The sequence below is a fragment of the Seriola lalandi genome, unplaced genomic scaffold, assembly GCF_002814215.2.
Source record: "Seriola lalandi dorsalis isolate HSWRI2012SDOR001 ecotype SW California unplaced genomic scaffold, Sedor1 jcf7180002052289, whole genome shotgun sequence".
Lineage (NCBI taxonomy): Eukaryota > Metazoa > Chordata > Actinopteri > Carangiformes > Carangidae > Seriola > Seriola lalandi.
The window spans coordinates 13,349-36,594 of NW_019522842.1; the positions used below are offsets into that span (position 1 = coordinate 13,349).

Sequence of the window (23,246 nt, forward strand, 5' to 3'; positions counted from 1 at the left end):
GAAAACAAAGTTAAACAAAACATTAATCGCAGCGGACGACTCTCACCTCCTCTTTGACCTGCTCCTCCGTCTTGCCCACCCAGGCCACCTCGGGGTGCGTGTAGATGACGGAGGGAACGCAGTTGTAGTCGATGTGCACGGCGCCGCCGGCCATGCCCTCCACACAGATGATGCCCTCGTCCTCGGCCTTGTGGGCCAACATCGGCCCGGCGACCACGTCACCGATCGCATAAATACTGACAGAGGGAAGAAAAAAAAAACACACAATCACAGAAACGTCTTGAGAATTATTGACAGACAGGTCAAAGGTCAATGCTACACCACACGTCACTGTAACCCAGAGCAGGTAAATGTTGGAAGTTTTATATTTACGTATGTGAATTTAAGTTTTCTTATCGGCTGCATGTACAGATTTGATATTTCATGGTATGAAACAACTTGAATTGACTTTATCAATAATCTTAGTGATGAGAGGTGGGAATGGGATAATGGGGATTTATAATTTATTATTATTTTTATTTCTCTTCTTTCTTGTCATTTGTTCATATTTTGTAATTATTATAATTACTTATTATTATTTTCTGATATTCTTCTTATTTATTTATTTATTTATTTATTTATTGTGTAATTTTTTTTCTCTTTGTTTGCAGCTGGAGCTCCGAGAGCATCAGTGTTACTTCCTTTCCATTATGTAATAAATAACTATTTGATGTTTTTACTGTATTTGTGTTGTTATTGATAAAACTTTAAATTCCCAGTCAAGTTATTATTTTCTGTTCTGATGATTTTGCAGCTGCTCATATTTAACGAAATTATTTCATAACCAAATCTTAAAAAATGGCAGCCAATAAATCTTTATTGGATTAATCAAACTGTTAAATATTCTAAGGGGCCTCATAACTCCAGTAAAGGTCATGTGATCATCAATAAGCTGGAGGACGGTTTCAGAGATGCTGACGGGTCCGGGATCGCTCCTGTCCGTTGGTCAGCCTGAGCGCGGCGGTTACCTGGGCACTTTGGTCTGGAAGCGGTTGTTGACGGGAACGCGGCCCCTGTTGTCCAGCTCGATGCCGACGGAATCCAGACCGAGCTTCTGGGTGAAAGGTCGTCTGCCGATACAGACCAGCAGCACGTCGCACGTCAGCGTCTCGTTCTTCCCTCCGGCCGCCGCCTCGACTCTGGAACACACCAACACTCGTAATATTAACTACCAACCGCTTCCTGTGGAGTTTACATCTCAAGTCTCCTCACAGGATCTGAGGCTTCGGCGTCTTTACTCACGCCACGTCGATCTTGCCGTCAGGCCGTTTGGTGGCTCCCATGACTTTGGTGCTGAGCTTGAACTTGACGCCCTGCTTCTGCAGGATGCGCTGGAAGTTCTTGGAGATCTCCATGTCGATGCCCATGCCGCCCACGTGGCCCAGGAACTCCACCGCTGTGACCTTAGAGCCCAGACGCTGCCACACCGACCCCTGCAGGACGGGAGTGTCAAACATGTGCGTGACTAAGACGACTACGACTCATATCTCATCAGTCAGTCACTATCTAACATATAAATGAATTTCTCAGTGAATGAGGCTGAGGTGATGCTGACCAGCTCCACGCCGATGACTCCGGCTCCGATCACAATCAGCTCCTCTGGCACTTTCTTCAGGGACAGCGCTCCCGTCGACGACACGATGGTGTCCTCATCGATCTACAAAGACATACAAACAATATTAGACTGTCACATGTTTGACCAGCGCGTTAAACATTTCATTTCACACATTTCTTTAACTGAATACGAGTGAAACTGAGACGCACATGGATCCCGGGGAAGGGCGTGACCTCGGAGCCGGTGGCGATGAGGATGTTCTTAGTGTTGATGACCTGCTCGCTGCCGTCTGCTACTGTGGCCGTCACCTGGTTCTTACCCGTCACCCTCCCGAAACCGTTGACATGGGTCACCTGAGGGGGGGGGGGTGTCACACTGTTAAGACATTTACCTGTGGTTCGGACTGTGAATAAGACGTTAGTGAACAAACATTAAAGCACAGAGAGAAAGAAGTCTGACTTTGTTCTGTTTGAATAGATGTGCGATTCCTCCGGTCAGAGCTTTGACCGCCCCGCTCTTCTGAGCCATCATCTTCTCCAGGTTCAACGAGATGCCTGAAACTGAGACACACACACACACACACACACACACACACACACACACACACACACACACACACACACACACACAAACACACAGAGGAAGACACACACACAAGAATTTTTCCAAACTTCTCTGACTTTTTATAGACGGGTGTTGAGGTGAAGATGCTACAGAAGCTCATCTTTAACGGTTCTCTATCCGAAAGCCACTTTAGTGTCTGTACCGACACCAGTGAGCAACACAAAAGGTTAAACTTTAAAGTCAGTGAAGCCTCTTACTTTCAATGCCTCTGCTTTCAAAGTCCTTGCCGTGAGCCATGTGGTACAAGTAGGAGTTGTTCAGCAGAGCCTGCAGACGCAAAATATCACTTAACATGACTTTAGGAACCGTGTTTATACACTTACATCAGACCTTTAATGCATTTTAAACAGATCAATCTGATCGGACGTAAAAACAGTCACTTACCTTTGAGGGGATGCAGCCGACATTCAGACAGGTTCCACCCAGCGTGACATTTTTCTCAACACACACTGTCTGTCAAAGGAAATGCATCATCAGCATTAATGTTTTCACCCTTTCTGACCCGGGATCAGCAGATTTGTTTCCATTATATGACAATAAAATATCTAATTAAGTAAAAATGAAAATCTGATTTCTATTAGTAAATCATTATTACATGTACATGAGCCGTCAGAGAGGGGCGTTACCTTGAAGCCGAGCTGCGCGGCTTTGATGGCAGCGACGTAGCCGCCTGGACCGGAGCCCACCACTGTGACGTCAGCATCGACTACAGCGAAGCAACACAGTGACTTTGATCACACATTTATCACACAGCAGCTCAGAGCACAGAGATAAGACATGGGGGGGGGTTTTTGAAATGGATGCATCAACCAATTAAAAACCGACACAAAACATTTGAAAACTCAGACAGACACTCTTGTGTGTGCCGCTGGAGAACAAATCTCTTGTGAAGAGAAGGTCCAGTATCAGCTAAAGGGGCAACAATTATCAAACATGTGGCTAAAGTTCATAGGAGAACATATCGCTAATGAAGACAGGTGATAAGATTTACAGTCTTCTTACTTGCTGCTTTGTCAGCGTAGGTTCGGGCCGACACAGCTGTAGCTCCGTGCAGTTTGCAGGGCAGGTGGTGGCTCCGCTTTGAAGCAAACAGAAGAACACAAGTGAGGAAAAGAGTGTCACAAACCAAAACTGAAAACACATTTAACAATATGTGAGAATGAAAGCAGTCGGGTAAAAGTAATCGAACCAGTTCCACTTCTGATATAAAGAGATCTTTGTTCCTGATCTTATTCTCTCTAAGCACAAATGTCTATTTCCAGTATTTCACTGCAACTCTTCCTCTTGTTATTTCTTCTGTTCATTTCCTTCACTAAAAATGTCCTTGTTCACCTGCTCAACTACACGCTGACGACAGCTGAGTGAAAACCACTGTGAGAAACAGATTTGGGAAGATGGAAACTTTGTCATAACTCCATCAGCAACACAATTACAAAGTTATAAAGAGAAAAATCCAAGTTAAGTAAACATAAATTGACAAATAGAAGGAAGATTTTCACGTTCCTCTCTTGTCTTTGGTTTTATACATTAAGAATATCTAATTGCACATGCCACAATTACTGCTTATTTTTTCTACTTTTTAAGGTCATTAAATAAGAAGTACCAGTGCTTTAGCATTTGAATTAAGTCTTAGGGGTTGCATTTATTTCATACTTCAATAAACTATGTCATTTGCCCACAACATACACACAGCTGCAGTTGGTGCAAGCTGTCAGTGTTGGGAACTGAACCAGCATCTGTTTAGCCTTTTCTAGCTGAGCAGGTTGCTAGCTAGTTAGCCACCAAACGTACTTTGGCACAATCTATGAGTAGTAGAAAAAAGGGAAATGCTGAATATAGTTTCTCAACAGAGAGGAATGATTAGAAATTTGGTGGTTGTTAACTTCGTACAGTTGTGAGAGGACGCTACTTAAAGTCGCTGAGCTTCTGACATAACTTACGTTAAGAGTTAGGTAACCGCTGCTAACTAGCTAAGCGTGCTAACGTGTTTTTATAGGGAGAGAAAACTGAAAACTCACCTACTTAATCTCTAATTTTAGTAGAAATCTTTAAACCCAGCAGACAAATATCCCTCATCTCAAAACGTTTACGATTTGTTTGCACTATGAACTAGCTAATGTTGCATGTGTTTTCCTCAACAAAAGCGGTATTTTTATTAAAATATGGGTCTTTTTGTTTATTTTACTCACGCCGATTAAAAGTAAAACTTATAAAATTGGACACATTATGAATTACACATTGAGCGAGATCTTTTTTTCGACAATAACCACAAAGAGTTTAAATTGCAGGTTTCCCCAGTGGAGCCTGGCGTTGCGTCCTCTCCATATGATTTCACCGGACCGGAGCTGTTAGCTGACCCGCTAGCCAGGCCCGGGCCGCGGGTCTGAAAACACCAGTATCCACGGGCCCTACCGCTGGCGAGACAAGCCTGAAACCGACCCGGACCACGCAGGCTGGTTCGTGGGTTAGTAAGATCCGTGCTTACCGTGGCCAGAGAGCGATATAACTGAGTCCAGCTCTGCATCTTGTCGGTGTCCCCTCACAGGATCAGTAACCTACAACAGGCCGACAAGCCAAGGACTCCTGTGATTGCGCATGCGCAGTACCACACCAGAGAAACACAGCTGTACGTCGCGTCTAGATGACGTACGTGACCGGAAAAACTGCAAAATACAAATTTTAAAAATATTGCACTAATTTTTGTAAGGAAGTGACTGCTTTTATTACGTCCAGAGTTTGTAATAATTTCCCCCTAAAATAGGAATATGTATTGTTTGGTTTCCATGACCCAAGTACTGAAGGTTTAATAAATCCTGTTATTTTTTTACGCAAAATTTCACATTCACTATTCTTTTCTGCTTTCATTATAGGAATTGAAAAACATATGTCCACAATTTGTTGAAGTACAAATAGAAAAGCAATTAAGAGTTATAATGGGTCCGTAAATGAAGTATAATTCTTCTGCCCCAAAATGCCCAAATTAACAGATTAAGTAGCCTTAATCAAATCAATAAGTTGATGAATAGCTACATACATGAATTGCAAGACTCCAGTTTTCATTTATTTTGTTATTCATTAAATTTATTCCCGGTCAGTCGTGGGCTAGCAGTTAAACACTGATAACAGTTATGAATTATATTCATTATTTACACAGTTTGTTTTATTTAGCTTAGCTTTCCATAAATTGACCGCTGCAGCCAACACGTTTGTTCAAAGCAGACAGTAGTGTTAGCAGTGAAAAAAGTTTAAATGTGAGTCATATTGTGTAAGAGAGCTGAAGTACATAGAGGCCTTACATTCCCTGCTAAAATAGGTGTGGCAATAAAAGCAAAAACAAAAAACTTACATTTCTATAATGTTTGTGCCTATAACTTTGGTTTGGTATCTCTTCTACACATTATAACTTTTTAGATTTCAAAGGAGACACAAAGAACAGTGCCATTTTTATTTTGAATACATATGTGTCTGGGAACAGGTTAATGGTTGATATACAAGAGGGATGATTACAGCAAGAAAAGGGTGTTTCATTGTGTATATGGGCACCTGGAGGATTTTACTCACGCGGTATTTTTACATTAGTGTAATGGTGCTTTTTAAGTAAAGGGCCAGAATACTTCTTCTACCACCGGCCACTGATAAAAGCAGAGTAAAATACAAAAATGTTTAAGGCAAAATCACAATAACAAAACCGGGCAGGTAACAGGTGTCTCCACAGCGACCCCTCAGGTCAGAGACAGAACTACTCCTCCCTTTTTGTCTCAGGTTCACCGACGTTTACCGCTAAGAAGCTCCGAAAAGGGTAGGTATTAGTTTAAATCACAAGAGTGAAAAAGTACAAAACTTAACACAAATGAACACCAAAATCAAATTCCGCTTTATTTACGTCCATTTTTAGTTTCAGTTTTTAGTGAGCTAGCTGCTAGCGTAACAGCCGGTGAGCTGACGTTAGCATGTTAGCTAGCAGACAGCCGCGGGTCAGTTAGCCTCAGGTGTTATTGTGTCGACTACAGCTCGACGTTAAATCGTGATTTGACTTCCACCGACTGTTAAAGCAAATTTGTTTGTTTTTTTTTGCAGTGTGTGTTGTTTTTACGACGTGGCTGTTGAGCAACGGACCCACAAACAATGCTGAAAATATCAATTCTGAAGGTAAGTGAACTTTTCATGGAGTTAACGTTAGCTAACGTCAGCTAACGTCAACCGTCAACCGACGATACGTTGATTAATTACGTTAACAGGGACGTTAAGCAGGTTTTGTGGATAAGGCGCACCTTTTTTTTGTGTGTGTTTTTTAAGTTATGTTTTTGATGTTGTGTGTTTCTTAAAGTGAAATCCTGTCAATTTTAAAACTTATATCTAATAGTGAAGTTGTTTGGTCGTGTATGTAACTTAAAAACGTTGCTCAAAATGTAATTATAATATGTTATATTGCATCGTGATAACACAAAACAGCCAAACAAACAGGAAAATAAAAATGGAAAAGCCATGAAATTACTTGAAAAATCGTCAATAAACGTGTCATGTTACTTTTACGATTTAAGACTTTTCGACAGATTTTTGCTAAAAGAAAAAAAAAGGTAATTAATTAAATTAACTATGTTTGAATGTTATGGGAAACTATTTAAAGGGAAGTTTTTGTGGTCATGTTTTTGGTAATGCGTGTTTCCTTCAGGCAACTCCTATTGATATTAAAACTGTTCTTATAAAAACCTTGAAAGTTGCACTGTCACATTGCAGTGTTGCTTGTTCGGGACCATCGGGATGTGTTGGAAAAGTTGGTCAAAAATATTGTATGCTGTAGCATTAAGATTTGCGTTCATTGGAGCAACTAGGCGAAAATCACGAAAAACAGCCCAAAGACCAAAAGCATATAAAAATGTGTATCGACTTACTTTTGGTCATATATAATGTATTTCCTCTGTTTCCCGTCTCTTTACAGAAACAGTTTTTCTTTGTTCTTTCTTTGCTTTCATGTGGAAGTTAATAGATTCTGTTTTTGTTCATTATGAATAGATAATTGCCACATTTTCTATTATCTACTTTATTTTGCCTTTTTGTATAAAATAACGAAGCTGTTGGAGTGGAGATCGAGTGAACAGCGAGTGTATGTCCGTAAAACTGAACGCAGTTTCTTTCTTTCTCGTGGCCTCTGCAGGTCGAGAACCCGTCCTGCCTCTGGGGTCGGGTCGTCAGTGGTGACACAGAGACGACAGAGCAGTACGACAGTCTGATGGTTCAGATGAACCTCTTCTACCACGACGTAACTCAGGACCTGCGCAAGCTGAAGCCCACATCACTAGAGGAGGGACAGGTAACGCACACATAATGCATTTACTCCTTCCTGTGGTCTTAACGGGGCCGCAGGTGAATTGGATGTGTGTGGTACCGTGTTTTCTCTCTCAGATGTGTGTGGTGTACTGGTCAGTGATGAAGTCATGGTGTCGGGCCGTGGTGGAGTCGGTCATCATGGACTCGGTGTCCTGTAAGGCTCGCTGCGTCCTGATCGACCATGGAGAACGGCTCGTCGTCCCCTCAGACCAGTAAGACCAGAACAACACCACGTCCTCCTCAACACTGGACCACTGCCATTTTGTTGTTACAGCATAAAAGGCATGAGATGAAGATGCTGTTATTTAAGGCCTGGAGGCAAGAAACCTAAGATGATTAAGATGTTAAAGAGTATTCATACCAGGGAGATGTTGATGTATGTCTGTGTGTTTGATTTTGCATCTGTGCTGCTCGATTTTTAACTTTTTAACTGTTTTGGTCTCTGTCTGACGAGGATCCGAGTCGCCACAGAAAAGTTCCTCCAGCTGCCTTTCTGGGTGAGGAGGTTCCACCTGGCAGGAATCAAACCAACAACCCTGCGAGTGTCTGTTTTCGAGGAGAAGGCAGAGCTTACGTAAGACAAGTTTGCTGCTGTTGATGGACTTGTAAAGCACAGTACACACTTTTCAGGATGTCTGCAGTCTTTAAATCTAAAATCTAAAGCAGTTGAGATGTTCAGAAACACACACGCCCTTCCCTGCTTTTCAGATCTTTTTCTCCAACAGTCATTTTGTGTCTGTGTCGTGAGGTTTTATCTTTATTGTGAAATTAAATTGACTTCCAGCTTGATGAGTTTCCCTTTTCCTCTGCAGTCCGTCCACTCAGTGGGACAGCTCAGCTACACTCTACCTGCACAACCTGCTACAAGGTGAGACTTAACGTGTTAAAAAGAACATTTCATTTAAACTGTTGTGCACTGTGACTGATGTTGAAATGTTTATTCAGTCTTGAGGAAAGTTTCTTTTCTTTTGAAATCAAAGCGTCGACTTGGACGGAGGCTGTGCTGCTCGAGTCTGAGTCAGACTCCACCTCCATCGAGCTGTACCTCACCATCGGGAACGTCAAGGTGAACTTTGACCCCTTCAAAGTCATATTAATTCAGAAAGAGAGCTTTAAATAGTTAGTTTTAACACAGAGCAATGCAGGTAAGCTCATGCATAAGATTGTTATTGTTTGTCTTTACATACAGTTTCTTGTGCAGTTTGCCAGAAATTAATTTTTTTTGCTCATAGAAACAAATCACTTTCATTTCATTTTTAATTCTCAATTTTAAGATCTGTGTGAACGACGACCTGGTGGCCAAGAAGTTTGCGTATTACAGCAGAGAGTCGGCTGAAAACAGTGGGATGGACGAGGTGGACCGATGTCCCGTCATGCTGTCCTCAAACATCTTAACCCAGACTGTGTCCGCGATCTCAAACACGCCAGCAGCACAAACCCAACCGGCTCCTGGTACTCATACTGATGTGACTGCCTGTTCACGGTCTTTACGTTTCAGTGAAATATGTTTGTGAATCTGTTTCATAGTGGCATCAACACTCACTCTAACCTGGTTTAACCCTCAGTGATGTCACGAGGTGTGGTTGCAGCCGGAGCAGGTGATTGGCTGATGGCACCCTCTCCACCTCAGGTTCAGCAGCTCCGCTCACCGTGTTACTGTCATTCTGTACTCGCAGTGACTATCCACCCATCCTGACCTCTGACCTCTCTGCTGTTTCAGAGCCAACATCATGAGCTGGAGACGGGTGAGGGAGGCGGCAGGTCAGACGTCACAGGAGAACTGACTCCAGGCAGCCAATCAAAGAAGAGCTCTGACCCTGCTGCTGCAGAGAGGTGAGCTCATGTTTGGTTCGGTCAGAGACACAGGTGAGGATGAGTTCTGCCACAATGTGTGTGAATGTAAGTGACCTGCTCCCGTGTTGTTTCAGTGACTCCTCAGACGACACAGACTCGTCTCTGGCTGCAGCTCTGACCAAAAACCTCAGTCTGTTCAAGTGAGAGCTGATCTCAGTCACATACATCACCTCTCACCTGAGCACATTATACACCATCTTATGTAACTGGTTGTTGCTGAGACAACACCTCCTCTCCTACAGGTTCCTAAAGTTTCTGAATCCTGGCAGCAGCTTCCAGCAGGCGGCTCATAGTGTGAGTGAATTATTGTTCTCTTCTCTCGAACGCCTGCTTTTTCTGCCCGTAGGATTTCTCTACTGAAGAGGAAACAAATGTAGTTGGTAACTGTAACTGTATCTCACCTACTGTTTAAAAAAACAATGATGGACGACAGAACAGCAACGCTCTCTGCTGGAGGCCTTTGTTGCATGTCATACCCCTCGTTCTCTCTCCCCTTGTTTCCGTCTGGTTCTATACTGACTTATCCACTGAAGACAAAAAGAAATGAACAAATGACAGCTTTATAGCAAGAAACTACAGAACAATCTGTTAATCTTTGTTTGTTTTTTCCTCCAGGTCAGTCAACATGAAGAGCCGCAGGACTGTCGAGAGACGACCGCAGCCTCCAGCACCTGCACAGGACAGGAAGTGTACGCTGCCAACATTACATCAAACATTCTGTTAAGACTCTTCGTCTGACTCGTCGTCACTTATCGCTTTGTTGTACTGTGATTTAAAATAAGTCAGCTGAGTTTGCAGACCTACACTGCCAAGCACAACTGCTTTGGTGCATCAGTGTAATTGTATAAATATATATATAAATATTTCCCATGTATGTTTTGTTGCACAGTTTAACCCCTTTAAACAAGACTGAGCTTCCGACACAAGTGGAGGAGGTGCTCTGTATGAGGTGAGGAAGCTGCATGTGACGGATCGATCAGTTTATTGAGCCGACAGTCTTAGTTTCTTCTCATGTTGAGTGAACGGATCAGTCTCACTCAGTAACTGCACTCTTTACCTACTCAAACTGATTTGTCTATTGAGCTGTAGAAGAAGTGGAGCTGCGGCTTGGATGTCTGGCAGATGAAGACACAACGTACAGTAAAACCTGGTGCCGTGTCTTTGTCTCTGAGCAGCTCCAGTACGTCAGTCGAGTCAGAACCAGCGGAGGCAGAGAGGACGTGGAGGAGTGAGGAGGACCGGGCCTGTTCACGGTGAGGAAGGATCCACACACCAACATACTGAGTGTTTCCTCTCAGACATCAGCGGTACATCTCGACAGGAGTGTTTGTTTCCTGTAGTGTACACGAACTGCCTGAAAGTTATATATGCAGTATATTATAATAGTTAAACCAAACAAAATCCTATCAATCAAGTAGTGTGATTGCTTTTAAATTAAATAAATACATAGAAGTAAAGTTTTAAAAAAAAGTATCTTAGGGGTAAAAACACATGAAACTTCATGTTTTTCTTTCTCAGTTTTAAACGTCTTTCACTTGTGTCTGGCCACAGGCTTTTGGAGTGGTTGAACCCGGAGCCTCTGAACCCCGATCCAGACGCTGTGGCCGATGTGGTAGGTTTTCTAATTTCACCCTGAACTTCACAGACACACACGGGACGCTGCTCAGATCTGTGGCCTGAAGGTTGTTGGTTGTGGTGACACACAAACTGCTGGATTGACAGAATCCATAAAACTGACCTTTCTCTATCCGTCATGTTGACTTACGGTGACCTGTGTGTTTTAGCACCTCAGCTTTTTCCCTGAAGTCTTGTATGATGTTTGTGCAGGTGGTGTTTACTTCAGGTGAGTTGATGTATTGGTTCATTAGCAGACCTCAGTGTCATGTGATACCAGAAGGAGCCACAGCAGGTGCACGCTGGTCTTCATGATGTTGACACTGTATTTACTGCCTGATGTCTCCTGACTGTCCTCAGGTTGTTCCCAGTGACCCCAGGAGGAGTGGCATCCTGGTGCACTCTGTCGTCCCAGTTGAGCCCTGCACCAGTCTGGATGATGCCCCCGTCACTGATGTTCTCCGCTGGGTAAACATGAACACGCTCTGAGTTTCATTTGAGGCTGTTCAGACACGAAAATGAGATAAAAACCAAAACAAGAGAAAGCGATGGTAGGAAACTTTGAGAACTCCTGAGACGAGGAGTCACATCACTGAACTGAATTGATTGAATTGGAAATAACTTGTTCTGAAAATGGTTTTACCATTGAAACATTTCCAGTTTTGGAATTTAACAAGAGTTGGACATTCAGACAATTTGGCAAAAACAACATAGACACTACCAGCGGCTGTTTGATGCTATGGTGATTGAGGCCGTCAGTACCAACCACAGCTGCAGATGAAGGAGTTCAGGGGCCAGCTGGTGTCTGGGTATCAAAGGTTGCCCTGGAGTGGACTTCCTGGCAGCAGCTACCAAAGTTAGTTTGATCCATCATGGACCTTCCCCTGATCAGCCACATCTGTCACTGACACAGCAGCTGATGGAAGGAAGCAGAAATAGACCGGGGGTGTTATCTTGTTGTGGACAGTGTCTTATCAGGGAAGGATGTTTGTTCACACTGAAACTAAGCCACATGTAAAACCTCCCCGAGTTTCACACAGCGGCGATCTGTCTCCAGATGCTGCGGAAGAAGCAGTACAGCGCTCTGTCTCCAGCCGACTGTTACAGCTGGCCAGCTGTGGCCCGAGGATTGAACACCATCATCGTCTCCCACAATGCCGACCAGCCGCTAAGCTACCTCGCCCCGCTCCTCACCCACATCCTGCTCAACTCCATCTTCAGCTCCCTCACCTCCAGCTCAGGGGTGAGTAATCTACACCAGTCAGGGACGTGTTTATGGCTGATTTTACAATAACATTCACCATTATTTAGTAATTGTTGTTTTCAGAGGAAGCTGTTGTAAGGTTTGGATCTGTTCCTCCTGTGTTGATGTGATTGCGGTCCAGCCGATAGCGGTGCTGCTGTGTCCAGGCTGGGAGAAGGTCCAGTCGGTGTATGACCTGCTGGAGGAGAGCAAGCTCGCCCACACCCTCCACCCGGTCATCGTGCTGCTGGGTGCCGGGGCTGACGGGGCCAAGACCGTCAGGATCCCAAAGAACTGTGAGCAAAGCTTAGTGGTTGGCTAACGACTCCACATTTGTGAGGTTGTCATGGAAACTCTCCTTTTTGTTTTTTAACCAGGCCTGCTGTTGGTGACCACCCCCTTCAGTCTGGTCCGTCTCCTGTCCTGTCACTGCTTCATGTTCCTGCGTCTGTATCATCTGGTGCTGGACGGGGCCGACCAGCTCTTCACTCTTGCTCCAGACCAGGTGAACAGTCAGTGGTCACATAGACTCATCAGATACTGAGCTGCTGACAGGATGTCACTGATGTGATGAGGTCAGAGCGGCGAGGACTCCAACACTCTGTTGGAAGTTCTGCAAAGCTAATAGACATCTTCTCTCTTTTAATTTCCTAGCTTGGAATTATTGTTAACTGGCGACCTGCAGATGATTTCATTTCATTCTCCTCCGTTCAGCTGCAGTTTGTTCAGATGCTGCTGCTCGTGTTCTTACTAAAACTAAGAAAAGAGAGTGTGTTACTCCAGTTCTCAGGTCTTTGCACTGACTTCCAGTCAGATACAAAGTTGAATCTAAAGTTTTACTTATTGTCTATAAGTCACTAAAAGGTCTGGGCCCTAAATACATTTGAGAAATGCTCGATGTGTATGAGCCCAGTAAGTCTCTAAGATCTGCAGGAGCTGGTCAGTTAGTGGAGCCTGGAGTTAAAACGAACTAACTGGCTTTAAAAAGAAGCTAAAACTGCTCTATTCTCCTCTGCCTTCACTTCATCTTTTAAACTTTCACTTTAATGAGATATTATGTGTTTTATAATCTGTTTTTCTTTACTGTTTTCTATTTCCGCTTTTTACTCTTAGTTTAATGCTGCTTTTATTTCTGTTAAGCACATTGAATGACCTCTGTGTTTGATAATGTGCTATGTTGACTTGCCTGGCGTTGCTGGGAGGGGCTCGGTGTTTGGCGGCGATGCATCAGGTTGTGTATATCTTGCTGTTGTTGTGTTGAACCGGTGGCAAGAAGTACATGCCAAACCCATTACCTGCGCACCACAACAGCCTAATGAACATGAATACTCTCCTGTTAGATGGTGACCATCTTGCAGCATTTCCAGAAGGTGACCTCCAGCGAGGACAAGGCCTCCTGTCCTCAGCAGCTCGTTGCCGTGGCGAAGCGATGGACCAGTCACATGGAGGGTTTGTTAACCACTCACATGCCGTACCCCTGCATTGTCATGACCGTCCCCGAGGAAGCTGCTCTCTACGGCAACGTTCATCAGGTCAGTCAGACAGCTCAAACTTAATACTGTTGCAACGATGCACTTTGCTCTTTAGATTCTAAAATATCAAAATATAAAGATAAAATAATCAAGATTAGCATTTTATCTGTAGCATGTAGCATCATCCAATTTCCATTTCCATTATAAAAAGTTCATTTCTATACTGTAAGCCAAAGAAATATGTGATATAAGTTGTCAGTGATGTTCCTGAATGTTTCTCTCCCTCAGATCATCCTCATGACTCTAGAGAGCAGTAAGATCTCAGAGCTGCTCGGCACCTTGGATTTCAACCCAGTCGTCGGCCAGAAAACTCTGATCATCGCCAGCTCTGTGCAGGAAGTCGAGGATGTGTTCAAGGTGACACAACAACTTCAGTTATACGTCCCAGTGCTGTAAATCTTTTTAGCTGTGTTAAGTTTCAGCACACTGCGTCTGCAATAATAGGAAGTTGTGTGTTTGTCTATTAACAAATTCAGAAACATCTTATTTGTTGTGATGTGGAGCAGAGAGACAGATCGACCCCTTAGCTCAGCCTCAAAATATCAGAATGTGATGCAGCAACAAGAGACGAGCAGCCATCATCACCACTCTACATCCTTACGCATAATCACACATAGAGTGCAATGGTGACATCTGACAGCGGAAAGAGCATCCAGAGGGTTTTCCTGTGGTTTACCAGTGTCTTTTCTAATTTTCAGGCCGTCAGCAACAAATCAGCGTTCTGCCTCAGGGCCCACGAGGAGTCGACGCACCAGCTCGACTTCGTCACCCAGCAGTGGAGGAAAGACATCGGCCCTGGCACTCATGTTATTCTGGGTACAGTGAATAGATTTCTGGAAACTGTGAAAGTATTTGGAGCCGTTCACTGAATTTCCTCTCTGAACATCAACAGCGCTGCTTTGCCACTCTGTGTTTCTGAATGTTTGACCTTTGACCTGTAGTGACCACCAACGAGTGTCTCAAGTGTTTTGGGATCAGAGACGCAACTTGTGTCGTCCACTACAGCTTCCCCACTTCTCCCAAAGTGTTTGGCAGCCGACTCTTCTGCATGGCGGAGCGCTTCAGAAACCTCTCAGAGCGGGTAAAAACACGTCGTTGTTGTCAGGATTAAATCTTTAAATGATGAACACATCATTGGATGAACCCTGGATGAACTCTTTCTGTGATTTCTCCTCTACGTTTTACTCCCAGGATCAAACAAACAGCTGCCGTCATGACGCCCGGTCGGTGATGCTGATCTCTGAGAGGAACGCCCGTCATGTCGTCGGGGTTCTGCGTTACCTGGGACGCACCGACGCCACGCTGCCCCCCGAGCTACTGTCCTTCGGCCAGGGCGTCCACGTTGCCCGGGAGGACCAGAAGACCAACAAGCCTCTGTGCAGCTACCTGAAGAGCTTCGGAGTCTGCAGGTCTGTTAATAACGATGAACTGCTTTTACCATTTCTGTTGATGTTTCAGCAGAAACGCCACATGGAGCTTTTACAGAAAAATCAAATACCAGAAACTTTTTAAATTATTCAGAAAAGAAAACAAAAAATAATTACATCTTTTAAAGCTGCTGTTTCATTCACAAGAAAATTACAGTGTGATAAAACAAAATGTGACTGTGTGTGTTCTCCTCTGCAGAGACAGCAGCGCGTGTCCCGACCGTCACAGGTTCAATTCCCAGCTGGATCAGTCTGAGCTCCCTGCGTCTGGAGTCATAGAGGTGAGGACGTTCCAATCATCTTGTTTTGTTGTTGCAGCAGCTGTTGATTGTAAATCAGAGATTTCTGCCTCTGAGGACGTCTTTATTAACTCACATTGTCAAATAAATGGAGGAAAAATAATTGGTTCACTTTTCAAATGGCACAAATATTTTCTTGATTTCTGCTCTGCTCATGTTTTTAAATTTAAAAGTCATTTTTTGAAGCGGTTACTTCTCTAGATCATGATGTGAATCAGAGTCTCACAAAAAATGCAGATTAAAGCGACACAAAGCGACTATAGTTTCTGTTGCTGCATCAAACCCATGAGTGTAGTGTAGTGACTCTGTGTCACGTCTCAGGTCGTACCTCTCTTCATCAAGACGGCGTCAGTCTTCTACGGTCGTATCGTCAGGAAACAGGACAGTGGTTTTGACGTCTTGGCGTCTGAGATGGCGTCTTACTACGCCGATAAGAAACCGGGAGCCACGGAGATGCTGGAGGGAGGATTATACGCCGTGCAGGAGGACGACGTCTTCCACAGGTCTGACTTTTTACCTCATTAAAACAGTTCAGGTTGGTTTCTTTTCATTTTACTGATTTGTAAACTGTAGCTTGTGTCACTGTTGGCATCGGTGTAGTCCTGTCTGTATTAGAGCTCGTCAGGGAAATGGCTGTAATGTAACTGTGCTCCTCGGCAGGGTGAAGATCCTCTCTGTGCCCGTCAGAGGCGACTGCCTGTTTTTCAGGGTGCTCGTTCGGTTTGTCGACGTGGGAAAAGAGGAGGAGGTGAAATCCCATCAGATCCTTCAGCTGCCGGAGCAGTTCCACTCTCTGCCCGGTCAGGCCGTGGAGATCATCGTCTGCAGGGTCAAACCAGTGGACGCCGAGATCGACTGGCACCCAAAGGTTCCTGCCCACCTCCTCTATTCTACACAGACAAACACATGAGCATCATTTGTGGGTCTCATTCCCTCTATTAATTTACCTCCATCCAGTCATTATACTATACTTGCTTATCCTTGAGGGTCATGTCAGGACAATCACAGTCTGTCACATAGAGACAGAACTAAAGCAGATAGAGAGGGCAGTTTATAGCATTTTTATGCCTCTGCACCGGCAACAGTCAGAGTCAGCCATGTTGTTTGTCCAAAGTTACACATGTATCGTCATGCTGAAAGATGAGTCCTCTATAAAGACACCTGTTGTGTGTTCTTCATGTAGTCGGACACTTTTTGTCCCGCAGGTCACCAGAGCCATCAGCCAGAAGATCCGAGGTCTGCAGCACCGAGCCAGAGCCGTTCACAGTCTGGGAAACACTGTCTTTGTTGATCCCATGGTGAGTTTTCCTCGGTAGATTGTCCGCTGTCTGTGGTTTGTAATATCGCTCCAATCCAAAAGCAGCTTCATAATGAAATAGATTTCAGCCTGTGTGTTAATCACTGTGAACTCTGATTACTCCCTGTGTTTGAGGTCCGGGTGACTCAGGTCCCGGGTATGAAAACTGTCATCAACGAATACAACGTCCAGTCTGAGATCCTGAGTACTGGGATGGGAGTTAGCAACCCGGAGCATATGGACCTGCTGAGGGCGCTGAGTCAGGAAGGCGGGGCCAGCGACGGGAAGGAGGCGGGCGACATATCTGGGTAAGGAAACACTGAACTGACTCAGGTGTCCAAGGGATGAGTTAAGTAGAGCGTAATGTCAGGATTATATACCAGCCACCTTCACCAAGTGAAGCCTGAAGCCCGTTGTTGTTGACCTCTGTAGGTCGGGGGATGACTCGGCGTCTCTGGAGAACAGGATCAAAGCTGAGGAGGAAGTTCTGGCTGAAGTCTTCAGAGCGGCCGAGGTCAGGAAGCTCGCTCACCCTCCTCCACTCGAGCCATGTGACCCACTGAGTCCAGAGTCTTCAATGAACCACTTCCTGGTCCCATCACCACCAGAACCTGAACTCCACCTGGGCCCTGTGTGTGATATCCGGTCAGATATCCAGGCTGCAGATGAACAGAGAAACAACCACAGTTCTGGTCTGAAGTCAGCTGAACACACAACGAGGTCAGTGTCTTTACTACTACGACGACTTCACAGAGTTCCTGAAAACAAACAAACAAAAAGAAGTTCTGTCTTCAAATTATTCCCTACCAACTCACTGTTCATTGCAACTACTCATTAACTGCTGTTTGTCTGACTTCTTAAACTTGAAACACAGGAGCAGAGATGGAGGAGAACTTTGTCCCAGAGCCGACCTCGCTGCTCGTCTCCACTCCTGTCATAACGGTAAGAATAAGAATTAAATGAACTTCCACAGGTTTCATCCTGATACAGTCCGAACCTCAGTGAGAACAGGAGATCACGCCTTCATGTCTATGACCACAGTCAGAGGACTTAATGACATTCACTCCTGTGTGTGTGTGTGTGTGTGTGTGTGTGTGTGTGTGTGTGTGTGTTTGTGTTTGTGTGTGTGTGTGTGTGTGTGTGTGTGTGTACAGGTTTGCCTGCAGGTGACGATGAAAGCAGCAGCCACCAGTTCAACACTGTCACTAACGGAACAGACACTGATGACTCCACAAAAAGGTGCACAACAACTGATCTGGATATTAAAAGGAAATTCTTTCCCACTGTTTCCCAACATCTGTTTCTAAATGAAATGTTTCTACATCGGAGCAAAGCTGCAGGTTCTCTTCTCTTGTAAAACCTTGATTCAGACTAACGTTAAATGTGTTTGTCTCAGTTTCCATCCTCAGGTGCGCTGGCACCAGACGTCCGACTCCGTGATGGTCACCGTGAAGCTGAGGAACCCCGAGAGTCAGCGCTGCGACTTCTACCCAGACAGAGTCGTCTACAGGTCTGTGAGGAGCAGGCCGCCTGCCATCACTCACTTACTTCAGACCACATCCAACAGTCAGTGGAGCTTCTCATCCAGAGCACTTTACACCGGTGGGAGCGGGTACATGTTTAGCATGGCTAGCCTTTGTGTGAATTAAACAAACACACACACACACACACACACACACACACACACACACACACAAGTTAAAACTAAGAAAAATAAGTAGTTTCTGTTTGTCAGGGTGGTGTCGTATCGAAGGGACATGTAATTAAACCCCATCAACTGAGTCTGTTACTTTCCTCTGTTGGGTCTTAGTTTTTCTGTTATTTCTGAACAACAGAGCTTCACAGTGTCGCAGCTAAAGATTGAATCATTTCATTCAGATAAACTTATCACTGGTTGGTTTTGAGATGCTGTTGTTACAGTTCCATGGATTCATTAAGTATCTACAGACTGTCTTTGGCAAACGCCTCTGAATTACTTTAGCTTGTAATAAAATGTTTTAAAATCAGTATTTAGCGTCACATGGTTATTACACAACAGCTGGATGTTTTACCTACATTGTTCTTTTTATTTACAACCTCTCCTAGCTAACACTTGACAAGCACTAACAAGCACACACCAGCACTGTGTCGTTTCTGATGCAACTCCAGAACATTTGTTTCCTATAAACTACAAGCGATGAAGCGTAGCGGCACGCTGGTGATACAGGGGCACCAGAGCTTCAGTACCCGACAGTAGCACCTCCAGCTCAGCTGTGAGCCCGAACAATCTCACTTTACCATGTTCACAAGTGGGAAGCCAGTGAGGGAACGTGTCCTGCTCTCAGGACTCAGGACAGGGTTGGTATAAATCTGTGTGCTGTAAATAAAATTTTAACATAATATAAACTGCTCGGAAGAAATCTGAGGCATTAACAAAAGGAACCCAGTGGAGGTTCATTACTTATGTTTATATTGACATTCTGTGACGTATGCTGTGTCTGAAGGTTAACGAAAAGATCACTAATTAATGTGTTGGATTTCGTTATTTTTCATCTGTACAAAAACCAAAGTATAAAACAACACATTTTGGTTTGTGCCTTCACAAGTGTTAATGGTTATTTTTCCACAGTGATTAATTCAGTTAGTTTATGAAAAATGAACAGCAGATTAATTTAGATTCAAAGTTGTTAGTTGTCGGTTTCACAGCTTAACTTCATCTGCACTTCACACACTGACACTGAGGAGGATTTAGGGAACATGTGGTTACAGACAAATTAAAACCCACACGGCACATTAGTTCATACGTTGACCTCACACTTGTTGCCCTCCGATGGACTCGGCTTCCTGACTGCCTGAGGACCTGAGGGAGGTCACCACGAGGAGAGGTGAGGACAGACTGAGGTGTACCTGAGGATGGTACCTGAGGCCTGGGAGAGATCTCACCACAGTGAATGAAACGGCTCAATGTGCCAGAGAGAAACCAGAAAACTGGTTTGATCAGATTAACTCTCTCTCTCTGTGTTGATTGTGTTCAGTGGCAGAGTGAACGGCCGGTCCTACAGAGCCGACCTGGAGCTTCAGGTCAACGTCGCTGCGGACCGCTGCTGCTGGGAGATGAAGTCCAATGAGCCAGTCCTCAAACTGGTCAAACAACAGCAGGGATCCTGGGAAAAACTCACCAGGAACAAGGTGCTGGAGTTGATTTCGTTTAGTCCACAGCAGAAATATGTTTTAATCCGAGGTATGTGCAGCTATATAAAGAAAAGGGAAAATGTGATGATTAATATTACTATTTCTTTTTACAGAATATTTTCGTGAGCTACGACATGGAGCACTTTGAAGAGGATGAGGACACAGCTCCATGTGGTAAGAATCAAAGTCTCTGAAAACCTGTCTGTTGAGAATAAAGCGTCTTTTCTACCTTTTGTCTGGCCACACTGAACTGATGTCTGATGTGTTTGTGTTCTGATGTGCAGGTCAGTGGTTTGTGGCGAACACAGGAGAGGAGAACTGGTACGTGAACTCAGAGAGCGGCAGTGACAGTGACTGAAGATTAACACTGACGAACCCTAAGCAACAGAAAAACATTTTCCCAACACTCCTGAAATCTCTTATTATGTTAGAGTCACAAGAATATTTGTGTTTCGTTGCTGCTACCATTGACATCCTTAATACTGGAACTGATGGGGATCTAGGAATAGATAGTTAAGATTTAAATATTCTGGTCAAAAGTGTCTGACTGCAACAAGTCCGATTCATAAGTTTGTCTCAAGTATAAAGTGAAATGCAATGTGACTGTCACTGTTCCATGTTGTGGAAGAGTTCATCCATAACTTTTGTCAGAATCCGCTTTCTTCCAGAAAACTGAAAAAAGACCTCAGAGTTGAATTTTTTCCCATTCCTTCATTTTTCTTTTATTTCAGAAGTGGTGGATGAAAAAGTAGAAACTCTTTCACTTAAAAATCAGTAGAATATAACACGAAACTAGAGCTTCGAGAAGAATCACAGAGTTGAATCAAGACACTTCTGTCAGACAGTAGAGATGTGAATATACTTTTAGTTCATTAGGAACTTCTAGCTAAAACTAATGTAGTCTAATAGGTTGTAATGTTACTAAACTGTTTTAGAAGGTGTAGATTCAACTTGATGGTCATTTTTGGAGGCTGCCGTTCGTGGTGCTGTTGACTTGTATTCCATCATATGGACAGGTGTTCCTATTATTTTGTCCACCACAGTGAGTGTCAGAATTAAGTAGAATAAGACAGTGTCTAATCTGCCAGGAGAACTTTGTCCAGAGTTTTATTCATCTCTATGTCTTGTGAGCTGCCTTCATGTCGTCGTACCACTTCCTGTGACGAGCTCCAGTTTGTGCTTTATTATGGGTTTGGATGATGTGCTTCTGAGTTCTCAGCCTGCCAGCTGCTGTCAGTCAACCACAACAGCTGAGACAGTAAAGAAGTATTTCTGATGTCCCTAAAGACTTTTCCTTAGTTCTTATATTAAAAATCCTGATTTTATAACTGACGTCGTCTGACAAAATCACCAAACACATAAATAACAGACAGACTGAGCTGTGATTTCAGCTTTATTTACTGTAAAATGATCAGAGAGGCATTGGAAGAGAGAGAATATATTTCTTATTTAGTCTCTCACACAGAGCACAACCTCTGCCTGGGATCCACAATAGTTAAACTTTATTTAACTCAACTCCAGAACGTGACAGACTTGTATTAGAGGCAGATGTTCATGTCTAACTCCCTTTGTTTATAATTGGTCAGAACTATATTTTAGTACAAATTCGCCTCGTTTTCAGTTTGTTGTGTTAAAGTTACTACGTTACGTGTTAATAGAAAACTCAACCCTACCCGTAAACGTTTCATATTAAAAGCCGCTTAGCGTTTTCGTTGGCTTTTCCGGTTGCTGTCATCTCTGTTGTTTACATGCTGCTCAGATCTGCTTGAGCAGCTAGCATTACTTCTCTCTCTCTCTCCCTCTCTGCTCTGTGTGTTTTATGTTTGGTTATTCCTCTGCCTCCTTTAGTAATAAAGATACATGTAAAGAAAGTAGTTTATTTGCTGTAATGGAGGCGAGGCTCAGTGTATTGGAAGTGCTCCTCCTCTTCCCTGCAGTTCCAGAGCAGCTGGGAAACCAGAGCGGCTCAGTAGGAAGAGGTGTAGCCCAAAGCCCCTGGTCGGCATCCATACACGGTCCAGTCATGAACCAGGTTTATACCCGTCTGTTTGAACAAAAGTCTCTGAGTCTAGAGACACTGATCTTAGCACAGCAGCTGTAAACACCCCCCGATTGAAACTGTTCGCACCAGAAACTCCAGCTCAGTGTCGAGGCGCTGGGCTGACCAGTGGTGAAATATGATCAGTCAGTCAGGGGCAACTGAAATTGAAGAAAATGAGAGAATGTTTGAAAAATGTATAAATAATTTTATTTTCTGTATTTTTTGGTAGCAGTTAAACAAGTAAACTCCTCCGTCAGCCACTAACAAGCTTTGACAGATCACGGTGACTAAAACCAACTTCTTGTCCACTCTCCACTAACGATTTCAAAAAGTGCAACCACAAGACTTTATATTTATATTTTACTTTATTTTCAAAATGTCTTATTGAAATGGAAATAATAACAACCTCTATATGAACAGTTCTTTTTCAGACGATGCTACAAAGTGCTTTACAAGAAACACAATAATGCTGCAGAAGTTATTGGTATAATACAAAGTAGAATATAACTAATGCAGAATTGCACGTTTATAAAAAATGAGTTTTAAGTACAGATTTGAGGGAAGTCACTTATTTTTAAGATGCAGCTGGAAAAACGTAATATTTGATTTCGATTGTTGTTTTGTAAGTGTAGTAAAGTGAAATTAACAGTGCCTTATGTTCGAGGCTGTTGCTCTGATTTGATGTATTTGTGGAGTGGATGTTGAAACCACCACAGTTTGTGTATATTATTATTATTACTTGTTTCTGTTCAGTATAAATCTAAAGTCGGTTTGTTTATCTGAAGAGACTCTGCTCAACTCTTCGTTACCAGTTGTATATCTACATCTGACTGTTCGACTTCTCACTCCCTGTCACAACTATTGATGATGAAACCTGATGATTTGCTGAGACGTTTCTTATTTTCACAGTAAAACTGTTTTCTGTTCAACTAGATTCTGCTCTGTGAATCTTGAATGTTTTGATTTGTTGTGATTTTGTGTTTATAGCCACAGTCAAAAATATCACCCTCAACTGTTGAAAGTAGTTATTATATTATATGTACCTCAAAATCAAGGTAACATCTTTTGGATTTTTCCCACTCACAACCATGTTGCCGGTCACATTAAAGAATTACTCCAGAGCTTGTTTCATCCATCATAGACTTGATTTCCCTGCATTATTCTGTTCTTTACTCTATTAAAACAATATGTCGTGGTGTCTTTTGTATTGTCTTTACATATT

General features: G+C 43.5%; 2 protein-coding genes across 2 annotated transcripts in view; one reads left to right on the forward strand and one right to left on the reverse strand.

Annotated features, from left to right (window-relative positions):
• dld (deltaD) overlaps positions 1-4,843 on the reverse strand; it is a 5,890-nt gene extending 1,047 nt beyond the window's left edge. The window contains exons 1-11 of the mRNA XM_087172361.1: positions 4,704-4,843; positions 3,221-3,296; positions 2,845-2,924; positions 2,603-2,671; positions 2,416-2,485; positions 2,054-2,154; positions 1,804-1,947; positions 1,595-1,696; positions 1,282-1,472; positions 1,008-1,178; positions 41-236 (exon numbers count right to left, since the gene is read on the reverse strand). Coding sequence (XP_087028487.1) covers positions 41-236; positions 1,008-1,178; positions 1,282-1,472; positions 1,595-1,696; positions 1,804-1,947; positions 2,054-2,154; positions 2,416-2,485; positions 2,603-2,671; positions 2,845-2,924; positions 3,221-3,296; positions 4,704-4,742 — 1,239 coding nt within the window. The 5' untranslated portion in view covers positions 4,743-4,843. The remainder of the gene's footprint in view (positions 1-40; positions 237-1,007; positions 1,179-1,281; positions 1,473-1,594; positions 1,697-1,803; positions 1,948-2,053; positions 2,155-2,415; positions 2,486-2,602; positions 2,672-2,844; positions 2,925-3,220; positions 3,297-4,703) is intronic.
• Positions 4,844-6,343: 1,500 nt separating this feature from the next.
• Positions 6,344-20,341, forward strand: tdrd12 (tudor domain containing 12). Its single transcript, XM_087172362.1, is given in 38 exon segments — positions 6,344-6,367; positions 7,374-7,529; positions 7,622-7,758; positions 8,001-8,120; positions 8,359-8,414; positions 8,527-8,612; positions 8,821-8,998; positions 9,124-9,176; positions 9,267-9,379; positions 9,475-9,540; positions 9,643-9,694; positions 10,016-10,087; positions 10,309-10,349; positions 10,484-10,501; positions 10,503-10,535; positions 10,573-10,653; positions 10,952-11,012; positions 11,375-11,482; positions 12,072-12,257; positions 12,400-12,553; positions 12,635-12,762; positions 13,598-13,789; positions 14,018-14,146; positions 14,488-14,605; positions 14,731-14,870; positions 14,981-15,198; positions 15,416-15,497; positions 15,837-16,018; positions 16,176-16,383; positions 16,721-16,813; positions 16,948-17,120; positions 17,245-17,532; positions 17,687-17,754; positions 17,967-18,051; positions 18,209-18,322; positions 19,827-19,980; positions 20,097-20,157; positions 20,268-20,341. Coding segments are annotated over 38 exon segments (4,302 nt in total).
• The last annotated feature ends 2,905 nt before the right edge of the window (positions 20,342-23,246 follow it).